Source organism: Taeniopygia guttata, chromosome 37 (genome assembly GCF_048771995.1).
Source record: "Taeniopygia guttata chromosome 37, bTaeGut7.mat, whole genome shotgun sequence".
In the NCBI taxonomy this organism is placed as follows: domain Eukaryota; kingdom Metazoa; phylum Chordata; class Aves; order Passeriformes; family Estrildidae; genus Taeniopygia; species Taeniopygia guttata.
Genome location: NC_133062.1, coordinates 261,002 through 285,794, shown reverse-complemented (window position 1 = coordinate 285,794; position 24,793 = coordinate 261,002). Strand labels below are relative to the sequence as shown.

The following is a 24,793-nucleotide window of genomic DNA, read 5'->3' as shown; positions in this document are numbered from 1 at the left end:
ATAGTGTGTCCAGGTGTGGTCATGGCACATCCAGGTGTGCCCAGGTGTGGTCAGGTTGTGCCCAGGTGTGCTCAGGTGTGCCCACCTGTGCCAGGTGTGACCGTGGCCGATGCCAAGCGCGCCGAGGAGCGGCGGATGCTGCGGGACACGCGGCCCTGGCTGGGTCAGGGTGTGCCCAGGTGCAGTCAGGGTGTGCCCAGGTGTGCCCAGGTGTGCCCAGGTGTGCTCAGGTGTGCTCACCTGTGCCAGGTGTGACCGTGGCCGATGCCAAGCGTGCCGAGGAGCGGCGGATGCTGCGGGACATGCGCCTCTGGCTGGGTCAGGGTGTGCCCAGGTGTGCCCAGGTGTGTTACCTGTGCTCAGGTGTGTTACCTGTGCCAGGTGTGACCGTGGCCGATGCCAAGCGCGCCGAGGAGCGGCGGATGCTGCGGGACACGCGCCCCTGGCTGGGTCAGGGTGTGCCCAGGTGCAGTCAGGGTGTGCCCAGGTGTGCCCAGGTGTGCTCAGGTGTGCTCAGGTGTGCCCAGGTGTTCTCAGGGTGTGTCTGGGTGTGCCCAGGTGTGCCCAGGTGTGCCCAGGTGTGCCCAGGTGTGTTACCTGTGCCCACCTGTGCCAGGTGTGACCGTGGCCGATGCCAAGCGCGCCGAGGAGCGCCGGATGCTGCGGGACACGCGCCCCTGGCTGGGTCAGGGTGTGCCCAGGTGTGCCCAGGTGTGGTTAGTTTGTGCCCAGGTGTGCCCAGGTGTGCCCAGGTGTGCTCAGGTGTGCCCAGGTGTGCCCAGGTGTGCCCAGGTGTGCCCAGGTGTGCCCAGGTGTGCTCAGGTGTGTTACCTGTGCCAGGTGTGACCGTGGCCGATGCCAAGCGCGCCGAGGAGCGGCGGATGCTGCGGGACACGCGCCCCTGGCTGGGTCAGGGTGTGCCCAGGTGCAGTCAGGCTGTGCCCAGGTGTGCCCAGGTGTGCCCAGGTGTGTTACCTGTGCCAGGTGTGACCGTGGCCGATGCCAAGCGCGCCGAGGAGCGCCGGATGCTGCGGGACACGCGCCCCTGGCTGGGTCAGGGTGTGCCCAGGTGTGCCCAGGTGTGCTCAGGTGTGCTCACCTGTGCCAGGTGTGACGGTGGCCGATGCCAAGCGCGCCGAGGAGCGCCGGATGCTGCGGGACACGCGCCTCTGGCTGGACTCGGGGCAGCTGCGGGACTGTCCCCACCCGGCCACCGGCGCCAGCGCGCTGCACGTGGCGGCCGCCAAGGGATACATCGAGGTCATGAGGTGGGAGCGGCGCCGAAAACGGACCCAAAAACACCCCAAAACTTACCCAAATAGCCCCAAAATGTCACCAAAATATCCCTGAAATATCCCCAAAATATCACCAAAATAGCCACAAAATATCACCAAAATATCACCAAAAATACTCTAAAGTAGCCCCAAAAACGGCCCCAAAACTTACCCAAATAGCCCTGAAATAGCCACAAAATATCACCAAAATATCACCAAAATATCACCAAAATATCCCCAAAATATCCCCAAAAAAACTCTAAAGTAGCCCCAAAAACGGCCCCAAAACTTACCCAAATAGCCCCAAAATGTCACCAAAATATCACCAAAATATCACCAAAATAGCCACAAAATAGCCCTAAAAATACCCCCAAAACCTACCAAAAGAGCCCCAAAATATCACCAAAATATCCCGGAAATATCCCCAAAATAGCCCTAAAGTAGCCCCAGAAACGGCCCCAAAACTTACCCAAATAGCCCCAAAATATCCCTGATATATCCCCAAAATAGCCACAAAATATCATCAACATATCCCGGAAATAGCCCCAAAATGTCACCAAAATATCACCAAAATATCCCTAAAATAGCCCCAAAATACCCTAAAAATAGTCCAAAAAATGGCCCTGAAATAGCACAAAATATCACCAAAATATCACCAAAATATCCCCAAAAATACTCTAAAGTAGCCCCAAAAACGGACCCAAAACTTACCCAAATAGCCCCAAAATAGACACAAAATATCACCAAAATATCCCCAAAATAGCCGCAAAATGTCACCAAAATATCCCAGAAATAGCCACAAAATAGCCCTAAAATAGCCCCAAAATAGCCCCAAAATGTCACCACAATATCCCGGAAATAACCCCAAAATAGCCCTAAATATACCCCCAAAATTTATCAAAATATCCCCGAAATAGACACAAAATAGCCCCAAAATATTACCAAAATATCCCGGAAATAGCCCTGAAATAGCCCCAAAATAACCCTAAAGTAGCCCCCAAAATGGCCCCAAAACTTACCAAAATAGCCCCGAAATAGCCACAAAATATCACCAAAATATCACCAAGATATCCCGGAAATATCCCCAAAATAACCCTAAAAATACCCCCAAAACTTACCAAAATAGCCCCGAATTGACACGAAATATCACCAAAATATCCTAGAAATAGCACCAAAATAGCCCCAAGATATCCCCAAAACTTACCCAAATAGCCCCAAAATGTCCACAAAATGTCCACAAAATATCACCAAAATAGCCCTAAAAATACCCCCAAAACTTACCAAAATAGCCCCAAAATATCACCAAAATATTGCAGAAATATCCCCAAAATAGCCCCAAAATAGCCCCGAAACAGCCACAAAATATCCCCCACCCCCAACGCGGTTCCCCCCATTTTTGTGTCATTTTTGTGTGATTTTTGGGTGAATTTTGTCCGTTTTTGGTCCCCAGGCTGCTGCTGGCCGCTGGTTACGACCCCGACGTGCGGGACAAGGACGGCTGGACCCCGCTGCACGCGGCGGCGCACTGGGGCGTGGAGGAGGCGTGCCGGGTCCTGTGCGAGCACCTCTGCGACATGAGCCCCCAGAACAACGTGGTGAGGGGTTTTGGGGTGAATTCCGGCGATTTTGGGACATTTTGGGACATTTTGGGACATTTTCAGTGTTTTTTAAGGGGTTTTATAGCGGTTTTTGGGGGTGTTTTTGGGTGCTTTTGGGGCGTGCCGGGTCCTCTGCGAGCACCTCTGCGACATGAGCCCCCAGAACAACGTGGTGAGGGGATTTGGGGCCAATTCCGGCGATTTTGGGACATTTTGGGGCATTTTATTGGGATTTTGGGTCTGTTTTTGGGGCTGGTTTTAGTGCTTTTCTGGGGTGTTTTTGGGGCGTGCCGGCTCCTCTGCGAGCACCTCTGCGACATGAGCCCCCAGAACAACGTGGTGAGGGGATTTGGGGCCAATTCCGGCGATTTTGGGACATTTTGGGACATTTTGGGGCATTTTCAGTGGTTTTATAGCGGTTATTGGGGGGTTTTTGGGGTGTTTTTGGGGTGTTTTTGGGGTGGTTTTGGGGCGTGCCGGATCCTCTGCGAGCACCTCTGCGACATGAGCCCCCAGAACAACGTGGTGAGGGGATTTGGGGCCAATTCCGGCGATTTTGGGACATTTTGGGCCATTTTGGGGCATTTTATGGGGATTTTGGGGGGTTTTCTGGAGGTTTCGTAGGGGTTTGTGGGGGGTTTTGGGGGTTTTTTTGGGGCATTTTTCGGGGGTTTTTGGGTTATTTACAGGGGATTTTCAGGGATTTTTTGGGGTTTTTGGGTTTTTTGGGGTTTTTTGGGGGTTTTTCGGGGTGTTTTGGGTTATTTACAGGGGAATTTCAGGGATTTTCAGGGTTTTTCTGGGTTTTTTGGGTTTTTTTGGGTTTTTTCGGGGGGGTTTTGTGTTATTTACAGGGGATTTTCAGGGATTTTCAGGGATTTTCAGGGTTTTTCGGGATTTTTGGGTTTTTTTGGGGTTTTTCGGTGTTTTTTGGGTTTTTTTGGGGTTTTTTTGGGTTTTTGGGGTCGGTCCCAGCGTGTCCCCCCCTCTGTCCCCAGGGGCAGCGTCCGTGTGATCTGGCGGATGAGGAGACGCTTCCCCTGCTGGAGGAGCTGCAGCGGCGGCAGCTGCACGTGAGAGCCCCGAAACGGCCAAAAACGGCCCAAAACTGCCCGAAACAGCCCAAAACGGCCCAAAACGGCCCAAAAACTGCCCAAACCAGCCCAAAAACTGCCAAAACCTGCCGAAAACGGCCCAAAAACTGCCCAAAATCAGCCCGAAACGGCCCAAAACGGCCCAAAAACTGCCCGAAACAGCCCAAAACCAGCCCAAAAACACCCCAAAACCACAATCACCCAAAATCACCCCGAAATACCCCCAAAAAACCAAAATCACTCAAAATCACCCAAGATCAGCCAAATTCACCCCAAAACCACCCAAAATCAGCCAAATTCAGCCAAATTCACCCCAAAATCACACTGAAATCCCTCCAAAAAAAACAAATTCACCCAAAATCAGCCAAATTCACCCCAAAATCTCCCAAATTTACCCAAAATCAGCCAAATTCACCCCAAAATCAGCCAAATTCAACCCAAAATAACCCCGAAATCCGCCCAAAAAACCCAAAATCCCCCAAAATCAGCCAAATTCACCCCAAAATCACCCCAAAATCCCCCCAAAAAACCAAATTCACCCAAAATCAGACAAATTCACCCCAAAATCCCCCTGAAATCCCCCCCAAAACCAAAATCACCCCAAAAAACCAAAGTCACCCAAATTCACCCAAAATGAGACAAATTCACCCCAAAATCACCCCGAAATCCCCCAAAAGACCAAAATCACCCAAAATCAGCCAAATTCACCCCAAAATCACCCTGAAATCCCCCCAAAAAACCAAATTCAACCCAAATTCACCCAAATTTACCCAAAATCACCCCAAAATCCCCCCAAAAAACCAAAATCACCCCAAATCAGCCAAATTCACTCCAAAATAACCCGGAAGTCCCCTGAAAAACCAAAGTCACCCAAAATCACCCAAAATCAGCCAAATTCACCTCAAAATCAACCCGAAATCCCCCCAAAAAACCAAAATCACCCCAAAAAACCAAAGTCACCCAAATTCACCCCAAATGAGACAAATTCACCCCAAAATCACCCAAAATCAGCCAAATTCACCCCAAAATCATCCCGAAATCCGCCCAAAAAACCAAAGTCACCCAAAATCAGCCAAATTCACCTGAAAATCACCCAAAATCACCCAAAGTCAGCCAAATTCCCCCCAAAATCACCCAAATTTACCCAAAATCACCCAAAAAACCAAAATCACCCCAAATCACCCAAAATCTGCCAAATTCATCCTGAAATCAGCCCAAAAAACCAAAATCACCCAAATTCACCCAAATTCACCCCAAAATCTCCCCGAAGTCCCCTTAGAAACCCCAAAATGTTCCAAAACACCCCAAATTCACCCAAAATCAACCAAATTCCCCCAAATTCCCCCCAAAACACGCCCCTCCCCCCCCTGACCGCCCCTCCCCCCCCAGCTCCGCCGCCTGAAGGACCCCGCGGGGGCCCCTCCCCCACCCCCGGCGCCGGACCCCGAGGGAGCCCCTCCCCCCACCGGGGGCGCCAAGCACCGACGGTGAGACCCCGAAACCCCCGAAAGCGCCCCAAAAATCAGACCCCGGAAAATCAGCCCAAAAAACGAAAAAAACCCAAAATATCGCCCCAAAAAATGAAAAAATTGCCCCAAAACCCCCAAAAATCACCCCAAAACCTAAAAAAAACCTGAAGAAATCACCCCCAAACCTAAAAAACAAAAAAAAATTGCCCCAAAACCCAAAAAAAGTGAAAAAATCACCCCAAAAAGTGAAAAAATCACCCCAAAAAACCCAAAATTCACCCCAAAGCCTCAGAAACCCCCAAAATCACCCCAAAAACGCGGCCCCCGGAAAATCACCCCACCCCCAAAAACCCAAAAAATCACCCCAAAACCTGAAAAAAACCCCAAAGAAATCACCCCCCAAAAAAAAAAAAAACCGAAAAAATCACCCCAAAAACTCAGCCCCCAGAAAATCAGCCCAAAACCTCAAAAAAACCCCAAAGAAATCACCCCAAAAAACGAAAAAAACCACCCCAAAACCCCCAAAAAAATCACCCCAAAAAACAAAAAAAAAAAACGAAAAAATCACCCCAAAAAATCACCCCAAAACCTCAAAAAACCCCTAAAAAATCACCCCAAAAACCAAAAAAAAACCGAAAAAATCACCCCAAAAAATCACCCCAAAACCTCAAAAAACCCCTAAAAAATCAGCCCAAAAACCAAAAAAATCACCCCAAAAACCCCCAAAAATACACCCAAAAAACCCCAAAAAACCATCCCAGGACCCCCCAAAATCCCCCTTTTTCCCCCCAGATCCCCATTTTTACCCCCAAAATCCCCATTTTTTTTCCCAAAATCCCATTTTTTCCCCCGAAATCTTCATTTTTGCCCAAAACCCCATTTTTACCCCTAAAATCCCCATTTTTTTTCCCAAAATCCCCATTTTTTTCCCCAAAATCCCCGTTTTTTCCCCAAAATGAAGTTTTTCTATCTGCTTTTTGCCCAAATCCCCATTTTTACCCCTAAAATCCCCATTTTTTTTCCCAAAATGCCCGTTTTTTTTCCAAATCCTCATTTTTTTCCCCAAATGTCCCTTTTTGCCCAAAATCGCGGTTTTTCTCCCCAAATCTTCATTTTAGCCCAAAATCCCCATTTTTACCCATAAAATCCCCGTTTTTTTACCCATAAAATCCCCATTTTTTCACCCAAAATCCCCATTTTTTTTCCCCGAATTTCCCTTTTTGCCCAAAATCCCGGTTTTTCTCCCCAGGAGCTCCGTGTGCCGCCGCAGCTCCCGGGAGCGCCTCTGGGGACCCCCAAAATCCCCATTTTTACCCATAAAATCCCCGTTTTTTTTCCCAAAATCCCCATTTTTTCACCCAAAATCCCCATTTTTTTTTCCCGAATTTCCATTTTTGCCCAAAATCCCCGTTTTTCTCCCCAAATCTTCATTTTTGCCCAAAATCCCCATTTTTACCCATAAAATCCCCGTTTTTTTTCCCAAAATCCCCGTTTTTTTTCCCAAAATCTGATTTTTGCCTAAAATCCCCGTTTTTCCCCCCAAATCTTCATTTTTGCCCAAAATCCCCATTTTTACCCATAAAATCCCCGTTTTTTTGCCCAAAATCCCCATTTTTTCACCCAAAATCTCCGTTTTTTTTCCCGAATTTCCCTTTTTGCCCAAAATCACGGTTTTTCTCCCCAAATTTCAATTTTTGAGCAAAATCCCCATTTTTACCCATAAAATCCCCGTTTTTTTTCCCAAAATCCCCGTTTTTTTTCCCAAAATCTCAGTTTTTTTTCCCAAATTTCCCTTTTTGCCCAAAATCGCGGTTTTTTTCCCCAGGAGCTCCGTGTGCCGCCGCAGCTCCCGGGAGCGCCTCTGGGGACCCCCAAAATCCCCATTTTTACCCCCAAAATCCCCGTTTTTTTGCCCAAAATCCCCGTTTTTTCACCCAAAATCCCCGGTTTTTTTCCCAAATCTGATTTTTGCCGAAAATCGCGGTTTTTCTCACCAAATTTCAATTTTTGCACAAAATCCCCATTTTTACCCATAAAATCCCCATTTTTACCCATAAAATCCCCATTTTTACCCATAAAATCCCCGTTTTTTTGCCCAAAATCCCCATTTTTTCACCCAAAATCTCTTTTTTTTTCCCCGAATTTCCCTTTTTGCCCAAAATCGCGGTTTTTCCCCCCAAATCTCAATTTTTGTGCAAAATCCCCATTTTTACCCATAAAATCCCCGTTTTTTTTCCCAAAATCCCCATTTTTTCACCCAAAATCTCCGTTTTTTTTCCCGAATTTCCATTTTTGCCCAAAATCTGGGTTTTTCTCCCCAGGAGCTCCGTGTGCCGCCGCAGCTCCCGGGAGCGCCTCTGGGGCCCCCCAAAATCCCCATTTTTACCCATAAAATCCCCGTTTTTTTGCCCAAAATCCCCATTTTTTCACCCAAAATCTCAGATTTTTTTTCCCAAATTTCCCTTTTTGCCCAAAATCGCCATTTTTCTCCCCAAATCTTCATTTCTGCCCAAAATCCCCATTTTTACCCATAAAATCCCCGTTTTTTTCCCCAAAACCCCCGTTTTTCCTACCAAATTTCCATTTTTTCCCAAAATCCCCATTTTTTTTCCCAAATTTCCATTTTTGCCCAAAATCGCGGTTTTTCTCCCCAAATCTTCATTTTTATCGCCAAAATCCCCATTTTTACCCATAAAATCCTCGGTTTTTTTCCCAAAATCCCCATTTTTTTTCCCAAAATCCTGGTTTTTTCCCCAAAACGAAGTTTTTCTATCTGCTTTTTGCCCAAAATCCCCGGTTTTCCCCCCAAATCCCATTTTTGCCCAAAATCCCCATTTTTACCCATAAAATCCCCATTTTTTTCCCCAAAATCCCCATTTTTTTCCCGAAATCCCCGTTTTTTGCCCAAAATCTCATTTTTTTGCCCAAAATACCCGTTTTTTTCCCCAAAATCTGATTTTTGCCCAAAATCGCTGTTTTTCTCCCCAAATCTTCATTTTTGCCCAAAATCCCCATTTTTACCCATAAAATCCCCGTTTTTTTGCCCAAAATCCCCGTTTTTCCCCAAAATGAAGTTTTTTCTATCTGATTTTTGCCCAAAATCTGGGTTTTTCTCCCCAGGAGCTCCGTGTGCCGCCGCAGCTCCCGGGAGCGCCTCTGGGGACCCCCAAAATCCCCATTTTTTTTTCCCGAATTTCCATTTTTGCCCAAAATCTGGGTTTTTCTCCCCAGGATCTCCGTGTGCCGCCGCAGCTCCCGGGAGCGCCTCTGGGGACCCCCAAAATCCCCATTTTTACCCATAAAATCCCCGTTTTTTTGCCCAAAATCCCCGTTTTTTTTCCCAAAATCCCCATTTTTTTTCCCAAAATCTGATTTTTGCCCAAAATCCCCGTTTTTCTCCCCAGGAGCTCCGTGTGCCGCCGCAGCTCCCGGGAGCGCCTCTGGGGCCCCCCAAAATCCCCATTTTTACCCATAAAATCCCCGTTTTTTTGCCCAAAATCCCCATTTTTTCACCCAAAATCTCAGATTTTTTTTCCCAAATTTCCCTTTTTGCCCAAAATCGCCATTTTTCTCCCCAAATCTTCATTTCTGCCCAAAATCCCCATTTTTACCCATAAAATCCCCGTTTTTTTCCCCAAAACCCCCGTTTTTCCTACCAAATTTCCATTTTTTCCCAAAATCCCCATTTTTTTTCCCAAATTTCCATTTTTGCCCAAAATCGCGGTTTTTCTCCCCAAATCTTCATTTTTATCGCCAAAATCCCCATTTTTACCCATAAAATCCTCGGTTTTTTTCCCAAAATCCCCATTTTTTTTCCCAAAATCCTGGTTTTTTCCCCAAAACGAAGTTTTTCTATCTGCTTTTTGCCCAAAATCCCCGGTTTTCCCCCCAAATCCCATTTTTGCCCAAAATCCCCATTTTTACCCATAAAATCCCCATTTTTTTCCCCAAAATCCCCATTTTTTTCCCGAAATCCCCGTTTTTTGCCCAAAATCTCATTTTTTTGCCCAAAATACCCGTTTTTTTCCCCAAAATCTGATTTTTGCCCAAAATCGCTGTTTTTCTCCCCAAATCTTCATTTTTGCCCAAAATCCCCATTTTTACCCATAAAATCCCCGTTTTTTTGCCCAAAATCCCCGTTTTTCCCCAAAATGAAGTTTTTTCTATCTGATTTTTGCCCAAAATCTGGGTTTTTCTCCCCAGGAGCTCCGTGTGCCGCCGCAGCTCCCGGGAGCGCCTCTGGGGACCCCCAAAATCCCCATTTTTTTTTCCCGAATTTCCATTTTTGCCCAAAATCTGGGTTTTTCTCCCCAGGATCTCCGTGTGCCGCCGCAGCTCCCGGGAGCGCCTCTGGGGACCCCCAAAATCCCCATTTTTACCCATAAAATCCCCGTTTTTTTGCCCAAAATCCCCGTTTTTTTTCCCAAAATCCCCATTTTTTTTCCCAAAATCTGATTTTTGCCCAAAATCCCCGTTTTTCTCCCCAGGAGCTCCGTGTGCCGCCGCAGCTCCCGGGAGCGCCTCTGGGGACCCCCAAAATCCCCATTTTTACCCATAAAATCCCCGGTTTTTTTCCCAAAATCCCCGTTTTTTCACCCAAAATCCCCATTTTTTTTCCCAAATTTCCCTTTTTGCCCAAAATCCCCGTTTTTCTCCCCAGGAGCTCCGTGTGCCGCCGCAGCTCCCGGGAGCGCCTCTGGCTCCAGGCCCGGGCCCGGGTGGGGGAGGGGCCGCTGCCCCCCCCCCTGCGCCCCCCGGGGGGGGGAGGGGCGCCCGACAGCGACGAGGGGGGGGAGAGTGAGGGGGAGGGGCCGCCCCCCCCGGGGGGTGAGCGGTTTGGGGGGAAAAAGCGGGATTTTGGGAAAAAGGGGATTTTGGGCAAAAAAATGGGATTTTGGGGGGAAAAAGCAGGATTTTGGGAAAAAGGGGATTTTGGGGGGAAAAATGGGATTTTGGGGCAAAAAAATGGGATTTTGGGGGGAAAATTGGGATTTTTTTGGGAAAAAAATTATGGGATTTTGGGGGTAAAAATGGGGATTTGGGGAAAAATGGGGATTTTGGGGGTAAAAATGGGGATTTGGGGAAAAATGGGGTTTGGGGGGAAAAATGGGGATTTTGGGAAAAATGGGGATTTTGGGGGGAAAAAGGGGATTTTGGGGGGAAAATGGGGATTTTGGGAAAAATGGGGGTTTTGGGGGGAAAAAGGGGATTTTGGGGGGAAAATGGGGATTTTGGGAAAAAGGGGGTTTGGGGGGAAAATGGGGCAAAAAAATGGGATTTTTTAGGGGAAAAAAATGGGATTTTTGGGGGAAAAAACGTGATTTTGGGGGGTAAAATGGGGATTTTGGGAAAATGGGGATTTTGGGGGGTAAAATGGGGATTTTGGGAAAATGGGGATTTTGGGGGGAAAATGGGGTTTGGGGGGAAAAATGGGGTTTGGGGGAAAAAACCGGGATTTTTGGGGGGAAAAACGGGGATTTGGGGAAAAATGGGGTTTGGGGGGGGAAAATGAGGATTTTAGGGGGAAAATCCCGAGGGTTTTTCGGTAAATAAATGCGGATTTTGGGGAAAAAAATGGGATTTTTGGGGGAAAAAGATGGGATTTTTGGGGTAAAAATGGGGATTTTGGGGATTTTTTGGGGTTCGGGGAATTTTAGGGATTTTCGGGGAATTTTATGGAATTTGTGGGGAATTTGTGGGGGACTTTTTGGGAATTTTGGGGATTTGGGGATTGTTACGTTTTTTCGGGGATTTTCGGGGAATTTTGGGGAGATTTTTGGGGATTTGGGGATTTTTAGGGATTTTCGGGGAATTTTTTGGGATTTTCGGGGAATTTTGGGGGATTTGGGGGGAATTTTGGGGATTTGGGGATTGTTCTGGATTTTTGGGGAATTTTGGGGGATTTTCAGGGAATTTTGGGGCTTTGGAGATTTTTGGGATTTTCAGGGAATTTTGGGGGATTTTCAGAGAATTTTGGGGAGATTTCTGGGGAATTTTGGGGAGATTTTCCGGGAATATTGGGTATTTGGGGATTTTTAGGGAGTTTCGGGGAAGTTTGGGGGATTTTTTGGGAATTTATGGGGGACTTTTTGGGAAATTTGGGGATTTGGGGATTGTTCGGGATTTTTGTGGAATTTTGAGGGGATTTTTGGGGAATTTTGGGGATTTGGGAAATTTTTGGGGGATTTTAGTGGAATTTTCGGGAGATTTTTGGGGAATTTGGGGGGATTTTTGGGGGGATTTTGGGGAATTTTGGGGGTATTTGGGATTTTGGGGCTTTAGGGATTTTTGGGATTTTCAGGGAATTTTGGGGAATTTTCGGGGAATTTTGTGGGGATTTTTGGGGGGGGGTCCGCAGAGTGGGGTCGTGACCTCTGACCTCCCCTCCCCCTCCCCCAGACCCCCCCGAGGCTCCGCCCCCCCGCGGCCCCGCCCCCCCGCAGCCGGTAAGGCCCCTCCCCCACCCGGGTAAAAGGGGCGTGGCTTGAGCCCGGCCCCGCCCCCTGGGGGTAAAAGGGGCGTGGTCCGAGCCTGGCCCCGCCCCTTGGGGGGTAAAAGGGGCGTGTCCCGGGACTGGCCCCGCCCCCGGGGTAAAAGGGGCGTGTCCCGGGCCCGGCCCCGCCCCCTGGGGGTAAAAGGGGCGTGTCCCGGGCCCGGCCCCGCCCCTTGGGGGTTAAAGGGGCGTGTCCCGGGCCCGGCCCCGCCCCCACCGCCCCCCCAGCCCCCCCCCGGGGCTCTCCTCAGGTCCGGCTCTTTGGGGGCGTGGCCAGGCCCCGCCCGGGACACGCCCCCCGCCCAGGCCCCGCCCCCCGTGCGACGCTCCGCCTCCTCCCCGCGCCTGCAGGTGAGGCCACGCCCCCTTTTTGGGTAAACCACGCCCCCCTCGGGTGATGACCACGCCCACTCATGGCCCCTCCCCCACACAGGTGTCGGAGACCCCCCAAGGACGCCCCTCCCCCACCCCGCGGGCCCCCAGGTGAGGGGGAGGGGCAGAGGGGGCGGGGCTTAAATGGGGGAGGGGCTTAAATTGGGGTGGGGTCTTTAGTGGGAGGGGCTTAAAGGGGAGGGGTTAAAGGGGGAGGGGCTTAATTTGGGGTGGGGTCTTTAGTGGGAGGGGCTTAAAGGGGGAGGGGCTTAAATTGGGGTGGGGTATTTAAAAGGGGGAGGGGCTAAATGGGGATGGGTTAAAGGGGGAGGGGCTTAAATTGGGGTGGGGTCTTTAGTGGGAGGGGCTAAAATTGGGGTGGGGTCTTCAGTGGGCGGGGTTTAAATGGGGAGGGGTCTTTAGTGGGAGGGGCTTAATTTGGGGAGGGGTCAAAGGGGGAGGGGCTTGAATTGGGGTGGGGTCTTTAATGGGAGGGGCTTAAATGGGGAGGGGCTTAATGAGGGAGGGGCTTATTTTGGGGTGGGGTCTTTAATGGGAGGGGCTAAAAGGGGGAGGGGGTTAAAGGGGGAGGGGCTTAAATTTGGGTGGGGTCTTTAGTGGGAGGGGCTTAAAGGGGAGGGGGTTAAAGGGGGAGGGGCTTAAATGGGGTGGGGTCTTTAGTGGGAGGGGCTTAAATTGGGGTGGGGTCTCTAATGGGAGGGGCTTAAAGGGGGAGGAGCTAAAGGGGGAGGGGCTTAAATTGGGGTGGGGTCTTTAGTGGGAGGGGCTTAATTTGGGGTGGGGTCTTTAATGGGAGGGGCTTAAAGGGGGTGGGGCTTAAATTGGGGAGGGGTCTTTAGTGGGAGGGGCTTAAAGGGGAGGGGCTTAAATTGGGGTGGGGTCTTTAGTGGGAGGGGCTTAAAGGGGGAGGGGCTTAAATTGGGGTGGAGTCTTTAAGGGGGAGGGGCTTAAATTGGGGTGGGGTCTTAGTGGGAGGGGCTTAAAGGGGGAGGGGCTTAAATTGGGGAGGGGTCTTTAGTGGGAGGGGCTTAAAGGGGAGGGGCTTAAATTGGGGTGGGGTCTTTACTGGGAGGGGCTTAAATTGGGGTGGGGTCTTTAAGGGGAGGAGCTTAAAGGGGAGGGGTTAAGGGGGGGTTAAAAGGGGGAGGGGCTGACGCTGCCGCCCCTCCCCCACAGCCCCTCCCCCGCCCCGCCCGGAGCCCCCCGGGACCCCCCCGAGCCGCGGGTGCGCAGGTCAGGCCCCTCCCCCTCCCCAAATTCCACGTTTTTCTCCCCAAAATCCCCTTTTCCCCCCAAAATCCCCTTTTTCTCCCCAAATTCCCCTTTTTCCCCCAAAATCTGCTTTTCTCCCCCCAAATTTCCCTTTTTCTCCCCAAAATCCCCATTTTTCCCCCCAAAATCCCCTTTTCACCCCCAAAATCCCCTTTTTTCCCCCCAAAATCCCCATTTTTCCCCCCAAAAGCCTATTTTTCTCCCCAAATTCCCCTTTTCTCCCCCAAAATCCCCTTTTTCACCGCAAAATCCCCTTTTTTTCCCCCAAAATCCCCATTTTTCCCCCCAAAATCCCCTTTTTTCTCCCCAAAATCCCCTTTTTCCCCCAAAATCCCCTTTTCCTTCCCACAAAATCCCCTTTTTTCCCCCCAAAATTCCCTTTTTTCCCCAAATCCCCTTTTTCTCCCCAAAATCCCCAAAAATCCCCCAAAAATCCCCATTTTTCCCCCCCAAAATCCCCTTTTATTTCCAAAATCCCTTTTCCCCCCAAAATCCCCATTTTTCCCCCCAAAATCCACATTTTTCTCCCCATATTCCCCTTTTTTCCCCCCCAAATCCCCTTTTTCTCCCCAAAATCCCCATTTTTCCCCAAAATCCCCATTTTTCCCCAAAACTCCCCTTTTTTCCCCCGAATTTCCCCCCAGGCCGTTCCAGCCGCCCGCCCGGGACGAGGAGTCGGAGTCTCAGCGCAAAGCCCGGAGCCGCCTGATGCGGCAGGCGCGGAGAGCCACGCAGGTGGGCCCAAAAACCCCCTAAATCACCCCAAAATTACTCAAAAAATGCCCCAAAATTAATCAAAAAGTGCCCCAAAATCACCCCAAAAATCACCCTAAAATTACTCAAAAAATGCCCCCAAACCTGCCCCAAACTCACCCCAACAACTGCTCCAAAAACCCCCAAAATCACCCCAAAAACTGACCCAAAATTACTCAAAAATTGCCCCAAAATCACCCCAAAAACTGACCCAAAATTGCCCCAAAATCACCCAAAAACTGCCCTAAAAATTGCCCCAAAATCATCCCAAAAACTGCCACAAAATCACCCCAAAAGTTGCCCCAAAATTACTCAAAAATTGCCCCAAAATCACCCCAAAAAGTGCCCCATAAAGAGCCAAAAACCGCCCCAAAAGCAGTCAAAATCACCTCAGAAACTGCCACAAAAACTGCCCCAAATCACCCCAAAAACTGCCCCAGAAAGAGCCAAAAACTGCCCCAAAAAGAGCCAAAATCTGTCCCCAGACCAGCCAAAATCACCCCAAAAACTGCCCCAAGATTACTCAAAAATTGCCCCAAAATCACCCCAAAAACTGACCTAAAATTACTCCAAAATTGCCCCAAAATTGCCTCAAAAACCGCCCCAAAATCGCCCCAAAAACTGCCCCAAAAAGAGCCAAAAACTGCCCCAAACCAGCCAAAATCACTCCAGAAACTGCCACAAGATTACTCAAAAATTGCCCCAAAACCTGCCCCAAAATCACCCCAAAAACTGCCCCAAATTTACTCCAAAAGTGCCCCAAAATCACCCCGAAAACTGCCCCAAAAAGAGCCAAAAACTGCCCCAAAACCAGCCAAAATCACCCCAGAAACTGCCACAAAAACTGCCCCAAATCACCCTAAAAACTGCCACAAAATTAATCAAAAATTGCCCCAAATCCTGCCCCAAAATCACCCCAGAAACTGCCCCAAAATTACTCAAAAATTGCCCCAAAAACAGCCAAAATCACCCCAAAATTACTCAAAAAGTGCCCCAAAACCTGCCCCAAAATCACCCCGAAAACTGCCCCATAAAGAGCCAAAAACTGCCCCAAAAACAGCCAAAATCTCCCCAGAAACAGCCACAAAAAGAGCCCCAAAACCTGCTCCAAAATCACCCAAAAACTGCCCCAAAATCTCCCCAAAAAACTTCCCCAAACACACCAGAAATCACCCCAAAAACACCTCAAAAACTGCCCCAAAATTGCCCCAAAATCACCCAAAAACTGCCCCAAAATTGCTGTAAAATTACTCAAAAATTGCCCCAAAACCTGCCCCAAACTCACCCAAAAACTGCCCTAAAAATTGCCCTAAAATCACCCCAAAAACTGTCCAAAAATCACCCAAAAACTGCCCCAAAATCACCCCAAAAACTGCCCCAAAATCACTCAAAAATTGCCCCAAATCCTGCCCCAAAATCACCCCAAAAACTGCCCCAAAAACAGCCAAAAACTGCCACAAAAACAGTCAAAATCACCGCAGAAACAGCCACAAAAACTGTCCCAAAAATCACCCAAAAACTGCCCCAAAATCTCTCCAGAAACTGCCCCAAAACTGCCCCAAAAAGAGCCAAAAACCGCCCCAAAACCAGTCAAAATCACCCCAGAAACAGCCACAAAAACTGCCCCAAATCACCCCAAAAACACTTCAAAAACTGTCCAAAAATCACCCCTGAAAATGCCACAAAAACTGTCCAAAATCACCCAAAAATTGCCCTAAAAATTGCCCCAAAATCACCCCAAAAACACCCCAAAATCACCCCAAACACACCTCAAAAAGTGTCCAAAAATCACCCATGAAGTGCCCCAAAATTGCCCCAAACACACCCCAAAAAACTCCCAAACACATCACAAATCACCCCAAAAACTGCCCCAAAATTGCTGCAAAATCACCCAAAAACTGCCCCAAAAAGAGCCAAAAACTGCCCCCAAAACAGCCAAAATCACCCCAGAAACTGCCCCAAAACTGCCCCAAAATCCCCCCAAAAACTGCCACAAAATCACCCCAAAAACACTTCAAAAACTGTCCAAAAATCACCCCTGAAAATGCCACAAAAACTGTCCAAAATCACCCAAAAATTGCCCTAAAAATTGCCCCAAAATCGCCCAAAAATGCCCCAAAATTGCCCCAAAATCACCCAAAAACTGCCCTAAAAACACCACCCAAAATCTCATCGTGACCCCTGTGTGACCTCTGACCCCTGTGTGACCCCTGTGTGATCTCTGACCCCTGTGTGACCCCTGCATGACCCCTGTGTGACCCCTGCGTGACCTCTGACCCCGGCCAGGGCGTGACCCTGCCGGAGCTGCGGGCGGCGGAGCACGGGATTGGCCGAGGCGCCGAGGGGCGTGGCCAGCAGCAGCCAATCAGGGACGAGGGCGGGCGGGAGCCGACCGTGAGTTTTGGGGGATTTTGGGGGATTTTGGGGATTTGGGGGATTTTGGGGAAATTTGGGGGAATTTGGGGGATTTTGGGGAAATCTGGGGAATTTTGGGGGCATTTTGGGGAATTTGGGGGATTTTGGGGGATTTTGGAGAATTTTGGGGGAATTTGGAGGATTTGGGGGAAATTGGAGATATTGGGAGATTTTGGGGGGATTTGGGGGGATTTTGGGGAATTTTGGGGGAATTTGGAGAAAATCTGAGAATTTGGGGAATTTTGGGGGGATTTTTGGGAATTTGGGGGAAATCAGAGAATTTGGGGATTTTGGGGGAATTCTGGGGGAATTTGGGGGATTTGGGGGGGATTTGGGGGAATTTGGGGGAAATCAGAGAATTTGGGGGATTTTGGGGGGATTTTGGGGGAAATCGGAGAATTTGGGGAATTTTGGGGGGATTCTGAGAATTTGGGGGAAATCGGAGAATTTTGGGGAATTTGGGGGATTTTGGGGTGATTTTGGGTGGAATTTTTGGGGGGATTTGGGTGGAATTTGGGGGTTTTTGGGGGGATTTTGTGTGGAATTTTTGGGGGTTTTTTTGGGGGGATTTTGGGTGGAATTTTTTGGGATTTTTTGGGGATTTTGGGTGGAATTTTTGGGGTTTTTTTGGGGGGATTTTGGGTGGAATGTTTGGGTTCCCCGGGAGAATTTGGAAATTCTGGGGGGGATTTTGGGGAATTTGGGGGAATTCTTGGGGAATTTGGGGGATTTTGGGGTCTCACCCCCCCCGTCCCCTCCCCCCCCCCCCCAGGACCCCCCCCGGCTCCCCTCCCCCACCCGCGGCCCCGAGAGCGACGGGCCCGAGGACGCCCCTCCCCCACCCAGGTACGGGGGGATTTGGGGGGATTTGGGGAAATTTGGGGAATTTGGGGAAATTTGGGGGAATTTGGGGACATTTGGGGAAATTTGGGGGGATTTGGGGAAATTTGGGGGAATTTGGGGGGGATTTGGGGGAATTTGGGGGGAATTTGGGGGGATTTGGGGGGATTTGAGGAAATTTGGGGAAATTTGGGGGGAATTTGCGGAAATTTTGGGAAATTTGGGGGGAATTTGGGGGGAATTTGGGGAATTGGGGGGAATTTGGGGGGTTTGGGGGGAATTTTGGGAAATTTCGGGGGTTTGGGGGAATTTGGGGAAGATTTGGGTGACATTTCGGGGAAATTTGGGGGGAATTTGGGGGAATTTGGGGAAATTTCAGGGGAATTTGGGGAAATTTGGGGGGAATTTGGGGAAATTCGGGGAAATTTGGGGAATTTGGGGAAATTTGGGGAATTTGGGGGAATTTGGGGAAATTTGGGGCAAATTAGGGGAAATTTGGGGGGGATTTGGGGAATTTGGGGGAATTAGGGGAAATTTGGGGGAATTTGGGGAAATTGGGGGATTTTGGGGGATTTGGGGGGAATTCGGGGAAATTCGGGGAAATTTGGGGAAATTTGGGGAAATTTGGGGAAATTTGGGGGGATTTGGGAAAATTTGGGGGGAATTCGGGGAAATTTGGGGGGATTTGGGGGGAATTTGGGGAAATTTGGGGGGTCTGAGGTGTTTTAAGGGGATTTTGGGAAGTCCTGGGATGATTTTGGGGTTTTTTGGGTGGGTCTGGATTGAATTTTGGTGTTTTTTGGGTGGTTCTGAATTGAATTTTGGGTTTTTTTGGGGTTTCTGTGATGATTTTGGGGGGTCTCCGCCCCCCCTGACCCCTCCCCTCCCCCACAGCCCCACCCCGGCCCCGCCCTTCGATTACCAACAGGTAAAGGGGGGTGGGGGAGGGGCGGTGGGGGTGGGGGAGGGGATTTGGGGGTGGGGGAGGGGATTTGGGGGTGGGGGAGGGGATTTGGGGGTGGGGGAGGGGCAGGGGGGAGGGGTCTGAGCCCGCCCCTCCCCCCCCAGCTGTTCCAGGAGCTTTGGGGTGAAAACGAGCGGATTTGGGGGGGTGGGGGAGGGGCGGTGGGGGTGGGGGAGGGGCGGTGGGGGAGGGGTCTGAGCCCGCCCCTCCCCCCACAGCTGTTCCAGGAACTTTGGGGTGAAAACGAGCAGATTTGGGGGTGGGGGAGGGGCGGGCTCAGACCCCTCCCCCCCGCCCCTCCCCCCCCAGCTGTTCCAGGAGCTTTGGGGTGAAAACGAGCGGATTCGGGGGGTGGGGGAGGGGATTTTGGGGTGGGGGAGGGGCGGGCTCAGACCCCTCCCTCCCCCGCCCCTCCCCCCCCAGCTGTTCCAGGAACTTTGGGGTGAAAACGAGCGGATTTGGTGAATGAGGGGGGGGATTTGGGGGTGGGGGAGGGGCGGGCTCAGACCCCTCCCCCCGCCCCTCCCCCCTCAGCTGTTCCAGGAGCTTTGGGGTGAAAACGAGCGGATTCGGGAGCAGCTGCAGGAGGCGGAGCTGGCGCTGACCCAGAGCCGGCTGGAGCTGGAGAGGGTCACCCAGGTCAGGGGTCACCGGGGTCATTCGGGGTCACTGGGGGTCATTCGGGGTCATTCGGGGTCATTCGGGGTCACTCAGGTCAGTGGTCACTCAGGGGTCACGGGGGTCATTCAGGGTCACTGGGGGTCACTGGGGGTCATTTGGGGCCACTGGGGGTCATTTGGGGTCACTCGGGGTCACTCAGGTCAGTGGTCACTCAGGGGTCACTTGGGGTCACTCCGTGGTCACTCAGGGTCACTCAGGTCAGTGGTCACGGGGGGTCACGGGGGTCACTGGGGTCATTTGGGGTCACTGGGGATCATTTGGGGTCACTCAGGGTCACTCCGTGGTCACTCAGAGTCACCCAGGTCAGGGGTCACCGGGGGTCACCGGGGTAATTCGGGGTCATTTGGGGTCACTGGGGTCATTTGGGAGTCATTCGGGGTCATTTGGGGTCACTCAGGGTCACTCAGGATCACTCAGGTCAGTGGTCATGAGGGGTCACGGGGGTCATTCGGGGTCACTGGGGGTCATTTGGGGTCATTGAGGGTCACTCGGGGTCACTCAGGTCAGTGGTCATGGGGGGTCATTCGGGGTCACTGGGGGTCATTCAGGGTCACTTGGGGTCACTCAGAGTCACTCAGGGGTCACTCGGGTCACTCAGGGTCACTCAATGGTCAGTGGTCACTCATTGGTCACTCAGGGTCACTCGGGGTCACTCAGTGGTCACTCAGTGGTCACTCAGGGGTCACTCAGTGGTCACTCAGGGTCACTCAGGGTCACTCAGGGGTCACTCAGTGGTCACTCAGGGGTCAGTGGTCACTCAGTGGTCACTCGGGGTCACTCAGGGGTCACTCGGGGGTCACTCAGGAGTCACTCAGGGTCACTCAGTGGTCACTCAGTGGTCACTCAGGGTCACTCAGGGGTCAGTGGTCACTCAGGGTCACTCAGGGGTCACTCAGGGTCACTCAGTGGTCACTCAGGGTCACTCGGGGTCACTCAGTGGTCACTCAGTGGTCACTCAGGGGTCACTCAGGGGTCATTCTCCCCTTTCCTGTCCAGCGTCAGGAGCGCAGCGCCGAGCGCCCGGCCCGGCTCGAGCTGGAGAGATTCGTGAGTGTTAACACCAAAAACACACAAAAACCACCCAAAAAACACCCAAAACCACCCCAAAAACCATCCTGGAACCCCAAAAACCACCCAAAACCACCCCAAAAAACACCCCAAAACCATCCTGGAACCCCTAAAACCTCCTGTGCCATATTTCCCCTCACATTTCCTATTTTTACATCACGTTTCCTGAATTTTCCCCTCGTGTTTCCCTTAATTTTCCTCTCACGTTTCCCTCCCTTTTCCCCTCACGTTTCCCCATTTTCCCCTCTCATTTTCCCTATTTTTTTCCCATCGTTTTTCCAGCCAGTTTCCCCTCATATTTCCCCCCTTTCTCCCCTCATCTTTTCTCCTTTTTCCCCTCAAATTTTCCACAGTTTTCCCCTCACATTTTTCCCCATTTTCCCCTCACATTCGCTGCCATTTTCCCCTCACAATTTCTCCATTATCTCCCCTCACATTTTTCCCCCTTTTCCCCTCACATTTCCCTCATTTTCCCCTCACATTTCCCCCGTTTTTTTTTCCCCTCACATTTTTCCCCATTTCCCCCTCACATTTTCTCCTTTTCCCCTCACATTTCCCACCATTTTCCCCTCGCCTTTTTCCATTTTTCCCCCGACCTTTCCCGCCATTTTCTCCCCTCATGTTGCTCCGCCATTTTGTCCCCTCTCATTTCCCGCCTTTTCCCCTCACGCTTTTTCCCTTTTCCCCTCACATTTCCCCCCTTTCTCACCTCACCTTTTCTCCTTTTTCCCCTCAAGTTTTCCACCATTTTCCCCTCACATTTTTCCATTTTCTCCCCTCACCGTTCCCGCCTTTTCCCCTCACCTTTCCCACCATTTTCCCCTCACATTTCCCCCGTTTTTTTCCCCTCACATTTCTCCATTTTCCCCTCACATTTTTCCCCATTTCCCCCTCACATTTTCTCCATTTTCCCCTCACATTTCCCACCGTTTTCCCCTCACCTTTTTCCATTTTTCCCCTGACCTTTCCCGCCATTTTCTCCCCTCATGTCGCTCCGCCATTTTGTCCCCTCACATTTCCCGCCTTTTCCCCTCACGCTTTTCCCCCTTTTCCCCTCATGTTTTCTCCCTTTTCCCCCTCACATTTTCCCTTTCTCCCCTCACTTTTTCTCCTTTTTACCCTCAAATTTTCCACCATTTTCCCCTCACATTTTTCCATTTTCTCCCCTCACATTTCTCCGCCATTTTCTCCCTTCACCGTTCCCGCCTTTTCCCCTCACCTTCCCCCATTTCCCCCTCACATTTCTCCATTTTCCCCTCACATTTCCCCCATTTTTTTCCCCTCACAATTTCTCCATTTCCCCCTCACATTTTCTCCATTTTCTCCTCACATTTCCCACCATTTTCCCCTCACATTTTTCCATTTTCCCCCTGACCTTTCCCGCCATTTTCCCCCCTCATGTTGCTCCGCCATTTTGTCCCTTTACATTTCCCCCCTTTTCCCCTCATGTTTTTTCCCTTTTTCCCCTCACGTTTTTTCCCTTTTCCCCCTCACGTTTTCTCCCTTTTTCCCCTCACCTATTTCCTCCATTTTTCCCTCTTTTCCCTGCACATTTCCCCCCCTTTTTCCCCTCACATTTCCCTCCATTTCCCCCTCACATTTTCGGCCATTTTCCCCTCACATTTTCCCTCTCTTTCTCCCCTCACATTTTATCCTTTTTCCCCTCACGTTTTCCACAGTTTTCCCCTCACATTTTTCCATTTTCTCCCCTCATGTTTCCTGCCATTTCCCCTCACATTTTTCCCCAATTTCCCCTCACATTTCCTCCATTTTCCCATCACATTCGCTGCCATTTTCCCCTCACATTTTCTCCATTTCCTCCCCTCTCATTTCCCCATTTTCCCCTCACATTTTTCCCAATTTCCCCTCACATTTTCCTCCATTTCCCCCTCACATTTCCCCATTTTCCCCTCACATTTTTCCCCATTTTCCCCTCACATTTTTCCCCAATTTTTCCTCATGTTTCCCTCCATTTCCCCCTCACATTTCTCTCCATTTTCCCCTCATATTTTTCCCCTTTTCCCGCTCAAATTCACCCCTTTTCCCCTCACATTTTCCCTTCACATTTTCCCCATTTTCCCCTCACATTTTCCCCCCCTCACATTTTCCCTTTTCCCCTCACATTTTCCCCATTTCCCCTCACATTTTCCCCTCACATTTTCCCCTCACATTTTTCCCTTTTCCCCTCACATTTTTCCCATTTCCCCCCACATTTCCCCCAATTCTCCCCTGTAATTTCTCCTCTGGGCCCCTCAGGAGCGCCGGGCGCTGGAGCTGAAGGCGGCTGAGCTGGAGGAGGAGCTGAAGGTGAATTTGGAACCCCAAATTCCGGGAATTTTGGGGGTTCTGGGTGCTCTGGGCTCATTTCGGGTGGTTTGGGAGTAATTTTGGGTCATTTTTGGGTGATTTTTGGGTGGTTTTGGAGTAATTTTGGGTCGTTTTGGGGTGGTTTTTGGGTGGTTTTGGAGTAATTTTGGGTCATTTTGGGGTGGTTTTTGGGTGGTTTTGGAGTAATTTTGGGGTAATTTTGGGTGGTTTTCGGGATCATTTTGGGGTGGTTTTTGGGAGGTTTTAGAGTAATTTTGGGGTCATTTTGGGATGGTTTTGTGGTGTAACTTGGGGTGGTTTTGAGGTAATTTTTGGATGGTTTTGGGGTTGTTTTGGGGTGTTTTTTTGGAGTGGTTTTGGGGTGGGTCATTTTGGGGTAGTTTTGTGGTGATTTTGGGGTGCTTTTGGGGTAGTTTTGGGGTGTTTTTTTAGGGTGATTTTGGGGTAGTTTCGGGGTGGTTTTGGGGTGGTGGTGTGATGATTTTGGGATGATTTTGGGGTACTTTCAGGGTGATTTTTGTGATGATTTTGGGGTAATTTTGCGGCGCTTTGTGGTAATTTTAAGGTAGTTTTGGGGTAGTTTCGGGGTGGTGTTGTGATGATTTTGGGGTGATTTTGGGGTACTTTCAGGATGATTTTCGTGATGATTTTGGGGTAATTTTGGGGCGCTTTGTTGTAATTTTAAAGTAGTTTTTGGGTGTTTTTGGGAGGGTTTCGGGGTAGTTTCAGGGTAATTTTGTGATGATTTTGTGGTGGTTTTGTGGTGGTTTTGGGATGACTTTGGGATGATTTTGTGATGGTTTTGGGGTGATTTTGTGAGGATTTTGTGATGATTTTGGGGCCCCTGCAGGCGCTGTCGGACCTGCGCGCCGATAACCAGCGGCTGAAGGACGAGAACGCGGCGCTCATCAGGGTCATCAGCAAACTCTCCAAGTGACCCCAAAAACCCCCAAATCCGCCCCAAAAACCCCCAAATCCGCCCCAAAAACCCCCCAAACCCCCCCTGAAGGGGCGGGGCCAAACGCGCCGGGGGCGTGGCCAAACGCAGTGGGCGGAGCCAATGCGAAGGGGGCGTGGCCAAAGCGGAGGGGGCGGAGCTCCGCGTTAATTGCACTGAGTGTGAATCTGCCAAAGGGGCGTGGCCAAAAAAGGGGGCGTGGTCTGAGCGCGCCAGGCCCCGCCCCCACCTCTCCCCGCATGCCAATCATGTGCCGTTCGTCCAATCAGAACGCGGGGTGGCGAATGAGGGGCGGGGCTTCGTCTTAGCCCCGCCCATCCCGCCAACCCCGCCCCTCCCCCACCCCCGCGAATATTTTTGTGAAAAAAAACCGGAAAAAAAAGGAAAAAAAAGATGAAATAACGAATAAAAGGAGAAATCGGTGGGGAAAGGGCGAAGGTTTTTATAGAAATATATTTTAAATCTCTGCGGGTACAAATTCCCCTCCCCCACCCCACCCACCCCCTGCCCCTCCCCCACCCACCCACATTCCAACCCCGTTTTTTTTTTAGTTTTGTCCTTTTTTTTTATATTTTCCTTCTTTTATTCTGTCCAAAAAAAGCTTAAAAAAGAAGAAAATGGGGGGTGGGGGGTGGGGGGAGGGGATGGGGAAGGGGGGAGGGGCGATTTTTACCTGCAAAGAGACGTGGGGGGAGGGGCGGGGTGGGGGAGGGGCGTGTGGGGGGTGGGGGAGGGGAAGTGGAAATAAATTAAATACGAACCAAAAAAAGGGTTTGAGCAGCGCAAAGGTCGGGGGAGGAGGAGGAGGAGCGGCGGCGGCGGCGGCTGTGGGGCCCGAGCGCCCCACGGCGGCTGTGGGGCGCGGGGGGAGCCCCTCCCCCCCCCCGTTCTGGCGGCGATGTGGGGCGGGGGAGGGCGGCTCCATTGTTGGGGGGCGCGGTGGGGCCTCTCCGTGGGGCTGGAGGCTCCGTGTGGGGCGGGGGCCGCGGCTCGGGGGTCTCTCGGTGGGTCTCGCCGTCCTCCGTGGGGCGGGGGTCGCTCCGTGGGGTTGGGGGTCGCACCTCGACAGTAGGGAGAAGAGAGAGAGATGTGGGGCGGCCCCGAGCTCTGCCCCCCAAGTGAGGCTCTGCCCCACAACTGAGGCTCTGCCCCACAACTGAGGCTCTGCCCCACACGTCCCACCCCAAACCCGC

The 24,793-nt window shown here is 50.8% G+C and overlaps 1 protein-coding gene across 6 annotated transcripts in view; it reads left to right on the top strand.

Moving 5' to 3' along the window:
• The window catches only part of PPP1R12C (protein phosphatase 1 regulatory subunit 12C), a 28,113-nt gene extending 4,083 nt beyond the window's left edge, over positions 1–24,030 (top strand). The window contains exons 4-20 of one of the 6 annotated variants that reach the window (XM_072921558.1): positions 1,109–1,268; positions 2,725–2,869; positions 3,871–3,945; positions 5,356–5,453; positions 10,096–10,262; positions 11,835–11,881; positions 12,157–12,279; positions 12,362–12,411; positions 13,498–13,554; positions 14,238–14,328; positions 16,633–16,740; positions 17,534–17,607; positions 18,496–18,529; positions 19,100–19,204; positions 20,243–20,293; positions 22,571–22,621; positions 23,493–24,030. In XM_072921558.1, the coding sequence (XP_072777659.1) occupies positions 1,109–1,268; positions 2,725–2,869; positions 3,871–3,945; positions 5,356–5,453; positions 10,096–10,262; positions 11,835–11,881; positions 12,157–12,279; positions 12,362–12,411; positions 13,498–13,554; positions 14,238–14,328; positions 16,633–16,740; positions 17,534–17,607; positions 18,496–18,529; positions 19,100–19,204; positions 20,243–20,293; positions 22,571–22,621; positions 23,493–23,579 (1,523 nt within the window). In that variant the 3' untranslated portion in view covers positions 23,580–24,030. Of the gene's footprint in view, positions 1–1,108; positions 1,269–2,724; positions 2,870–3,870; positions 3,946–5,355; positions 5,454–10,095; positions 10,263–11,834; positions 11,882–12,156; positions 12,280–12,361; positions 12,412–13,497; positions 13,555–14,237; positions 14,329–16,632; positions 16,741–17,533; positions 17,608–18,495; positions 18,530–18,669; positions 18,710–18,874; positions 18,915–19,099; positions 19,205–20,242; positions 20,299–22,570; positions 22,623–23,492 lie in introns of those variants that run through there. The other 5 variants (XM_072921559.1, XR_012052655.1, XR_012052656.1 and 2 more) reach the window with 5 other exon arrangements.
• The last annotated feature ends 763 nt before the right edge of the window (positions 24,031–24,793 follow it).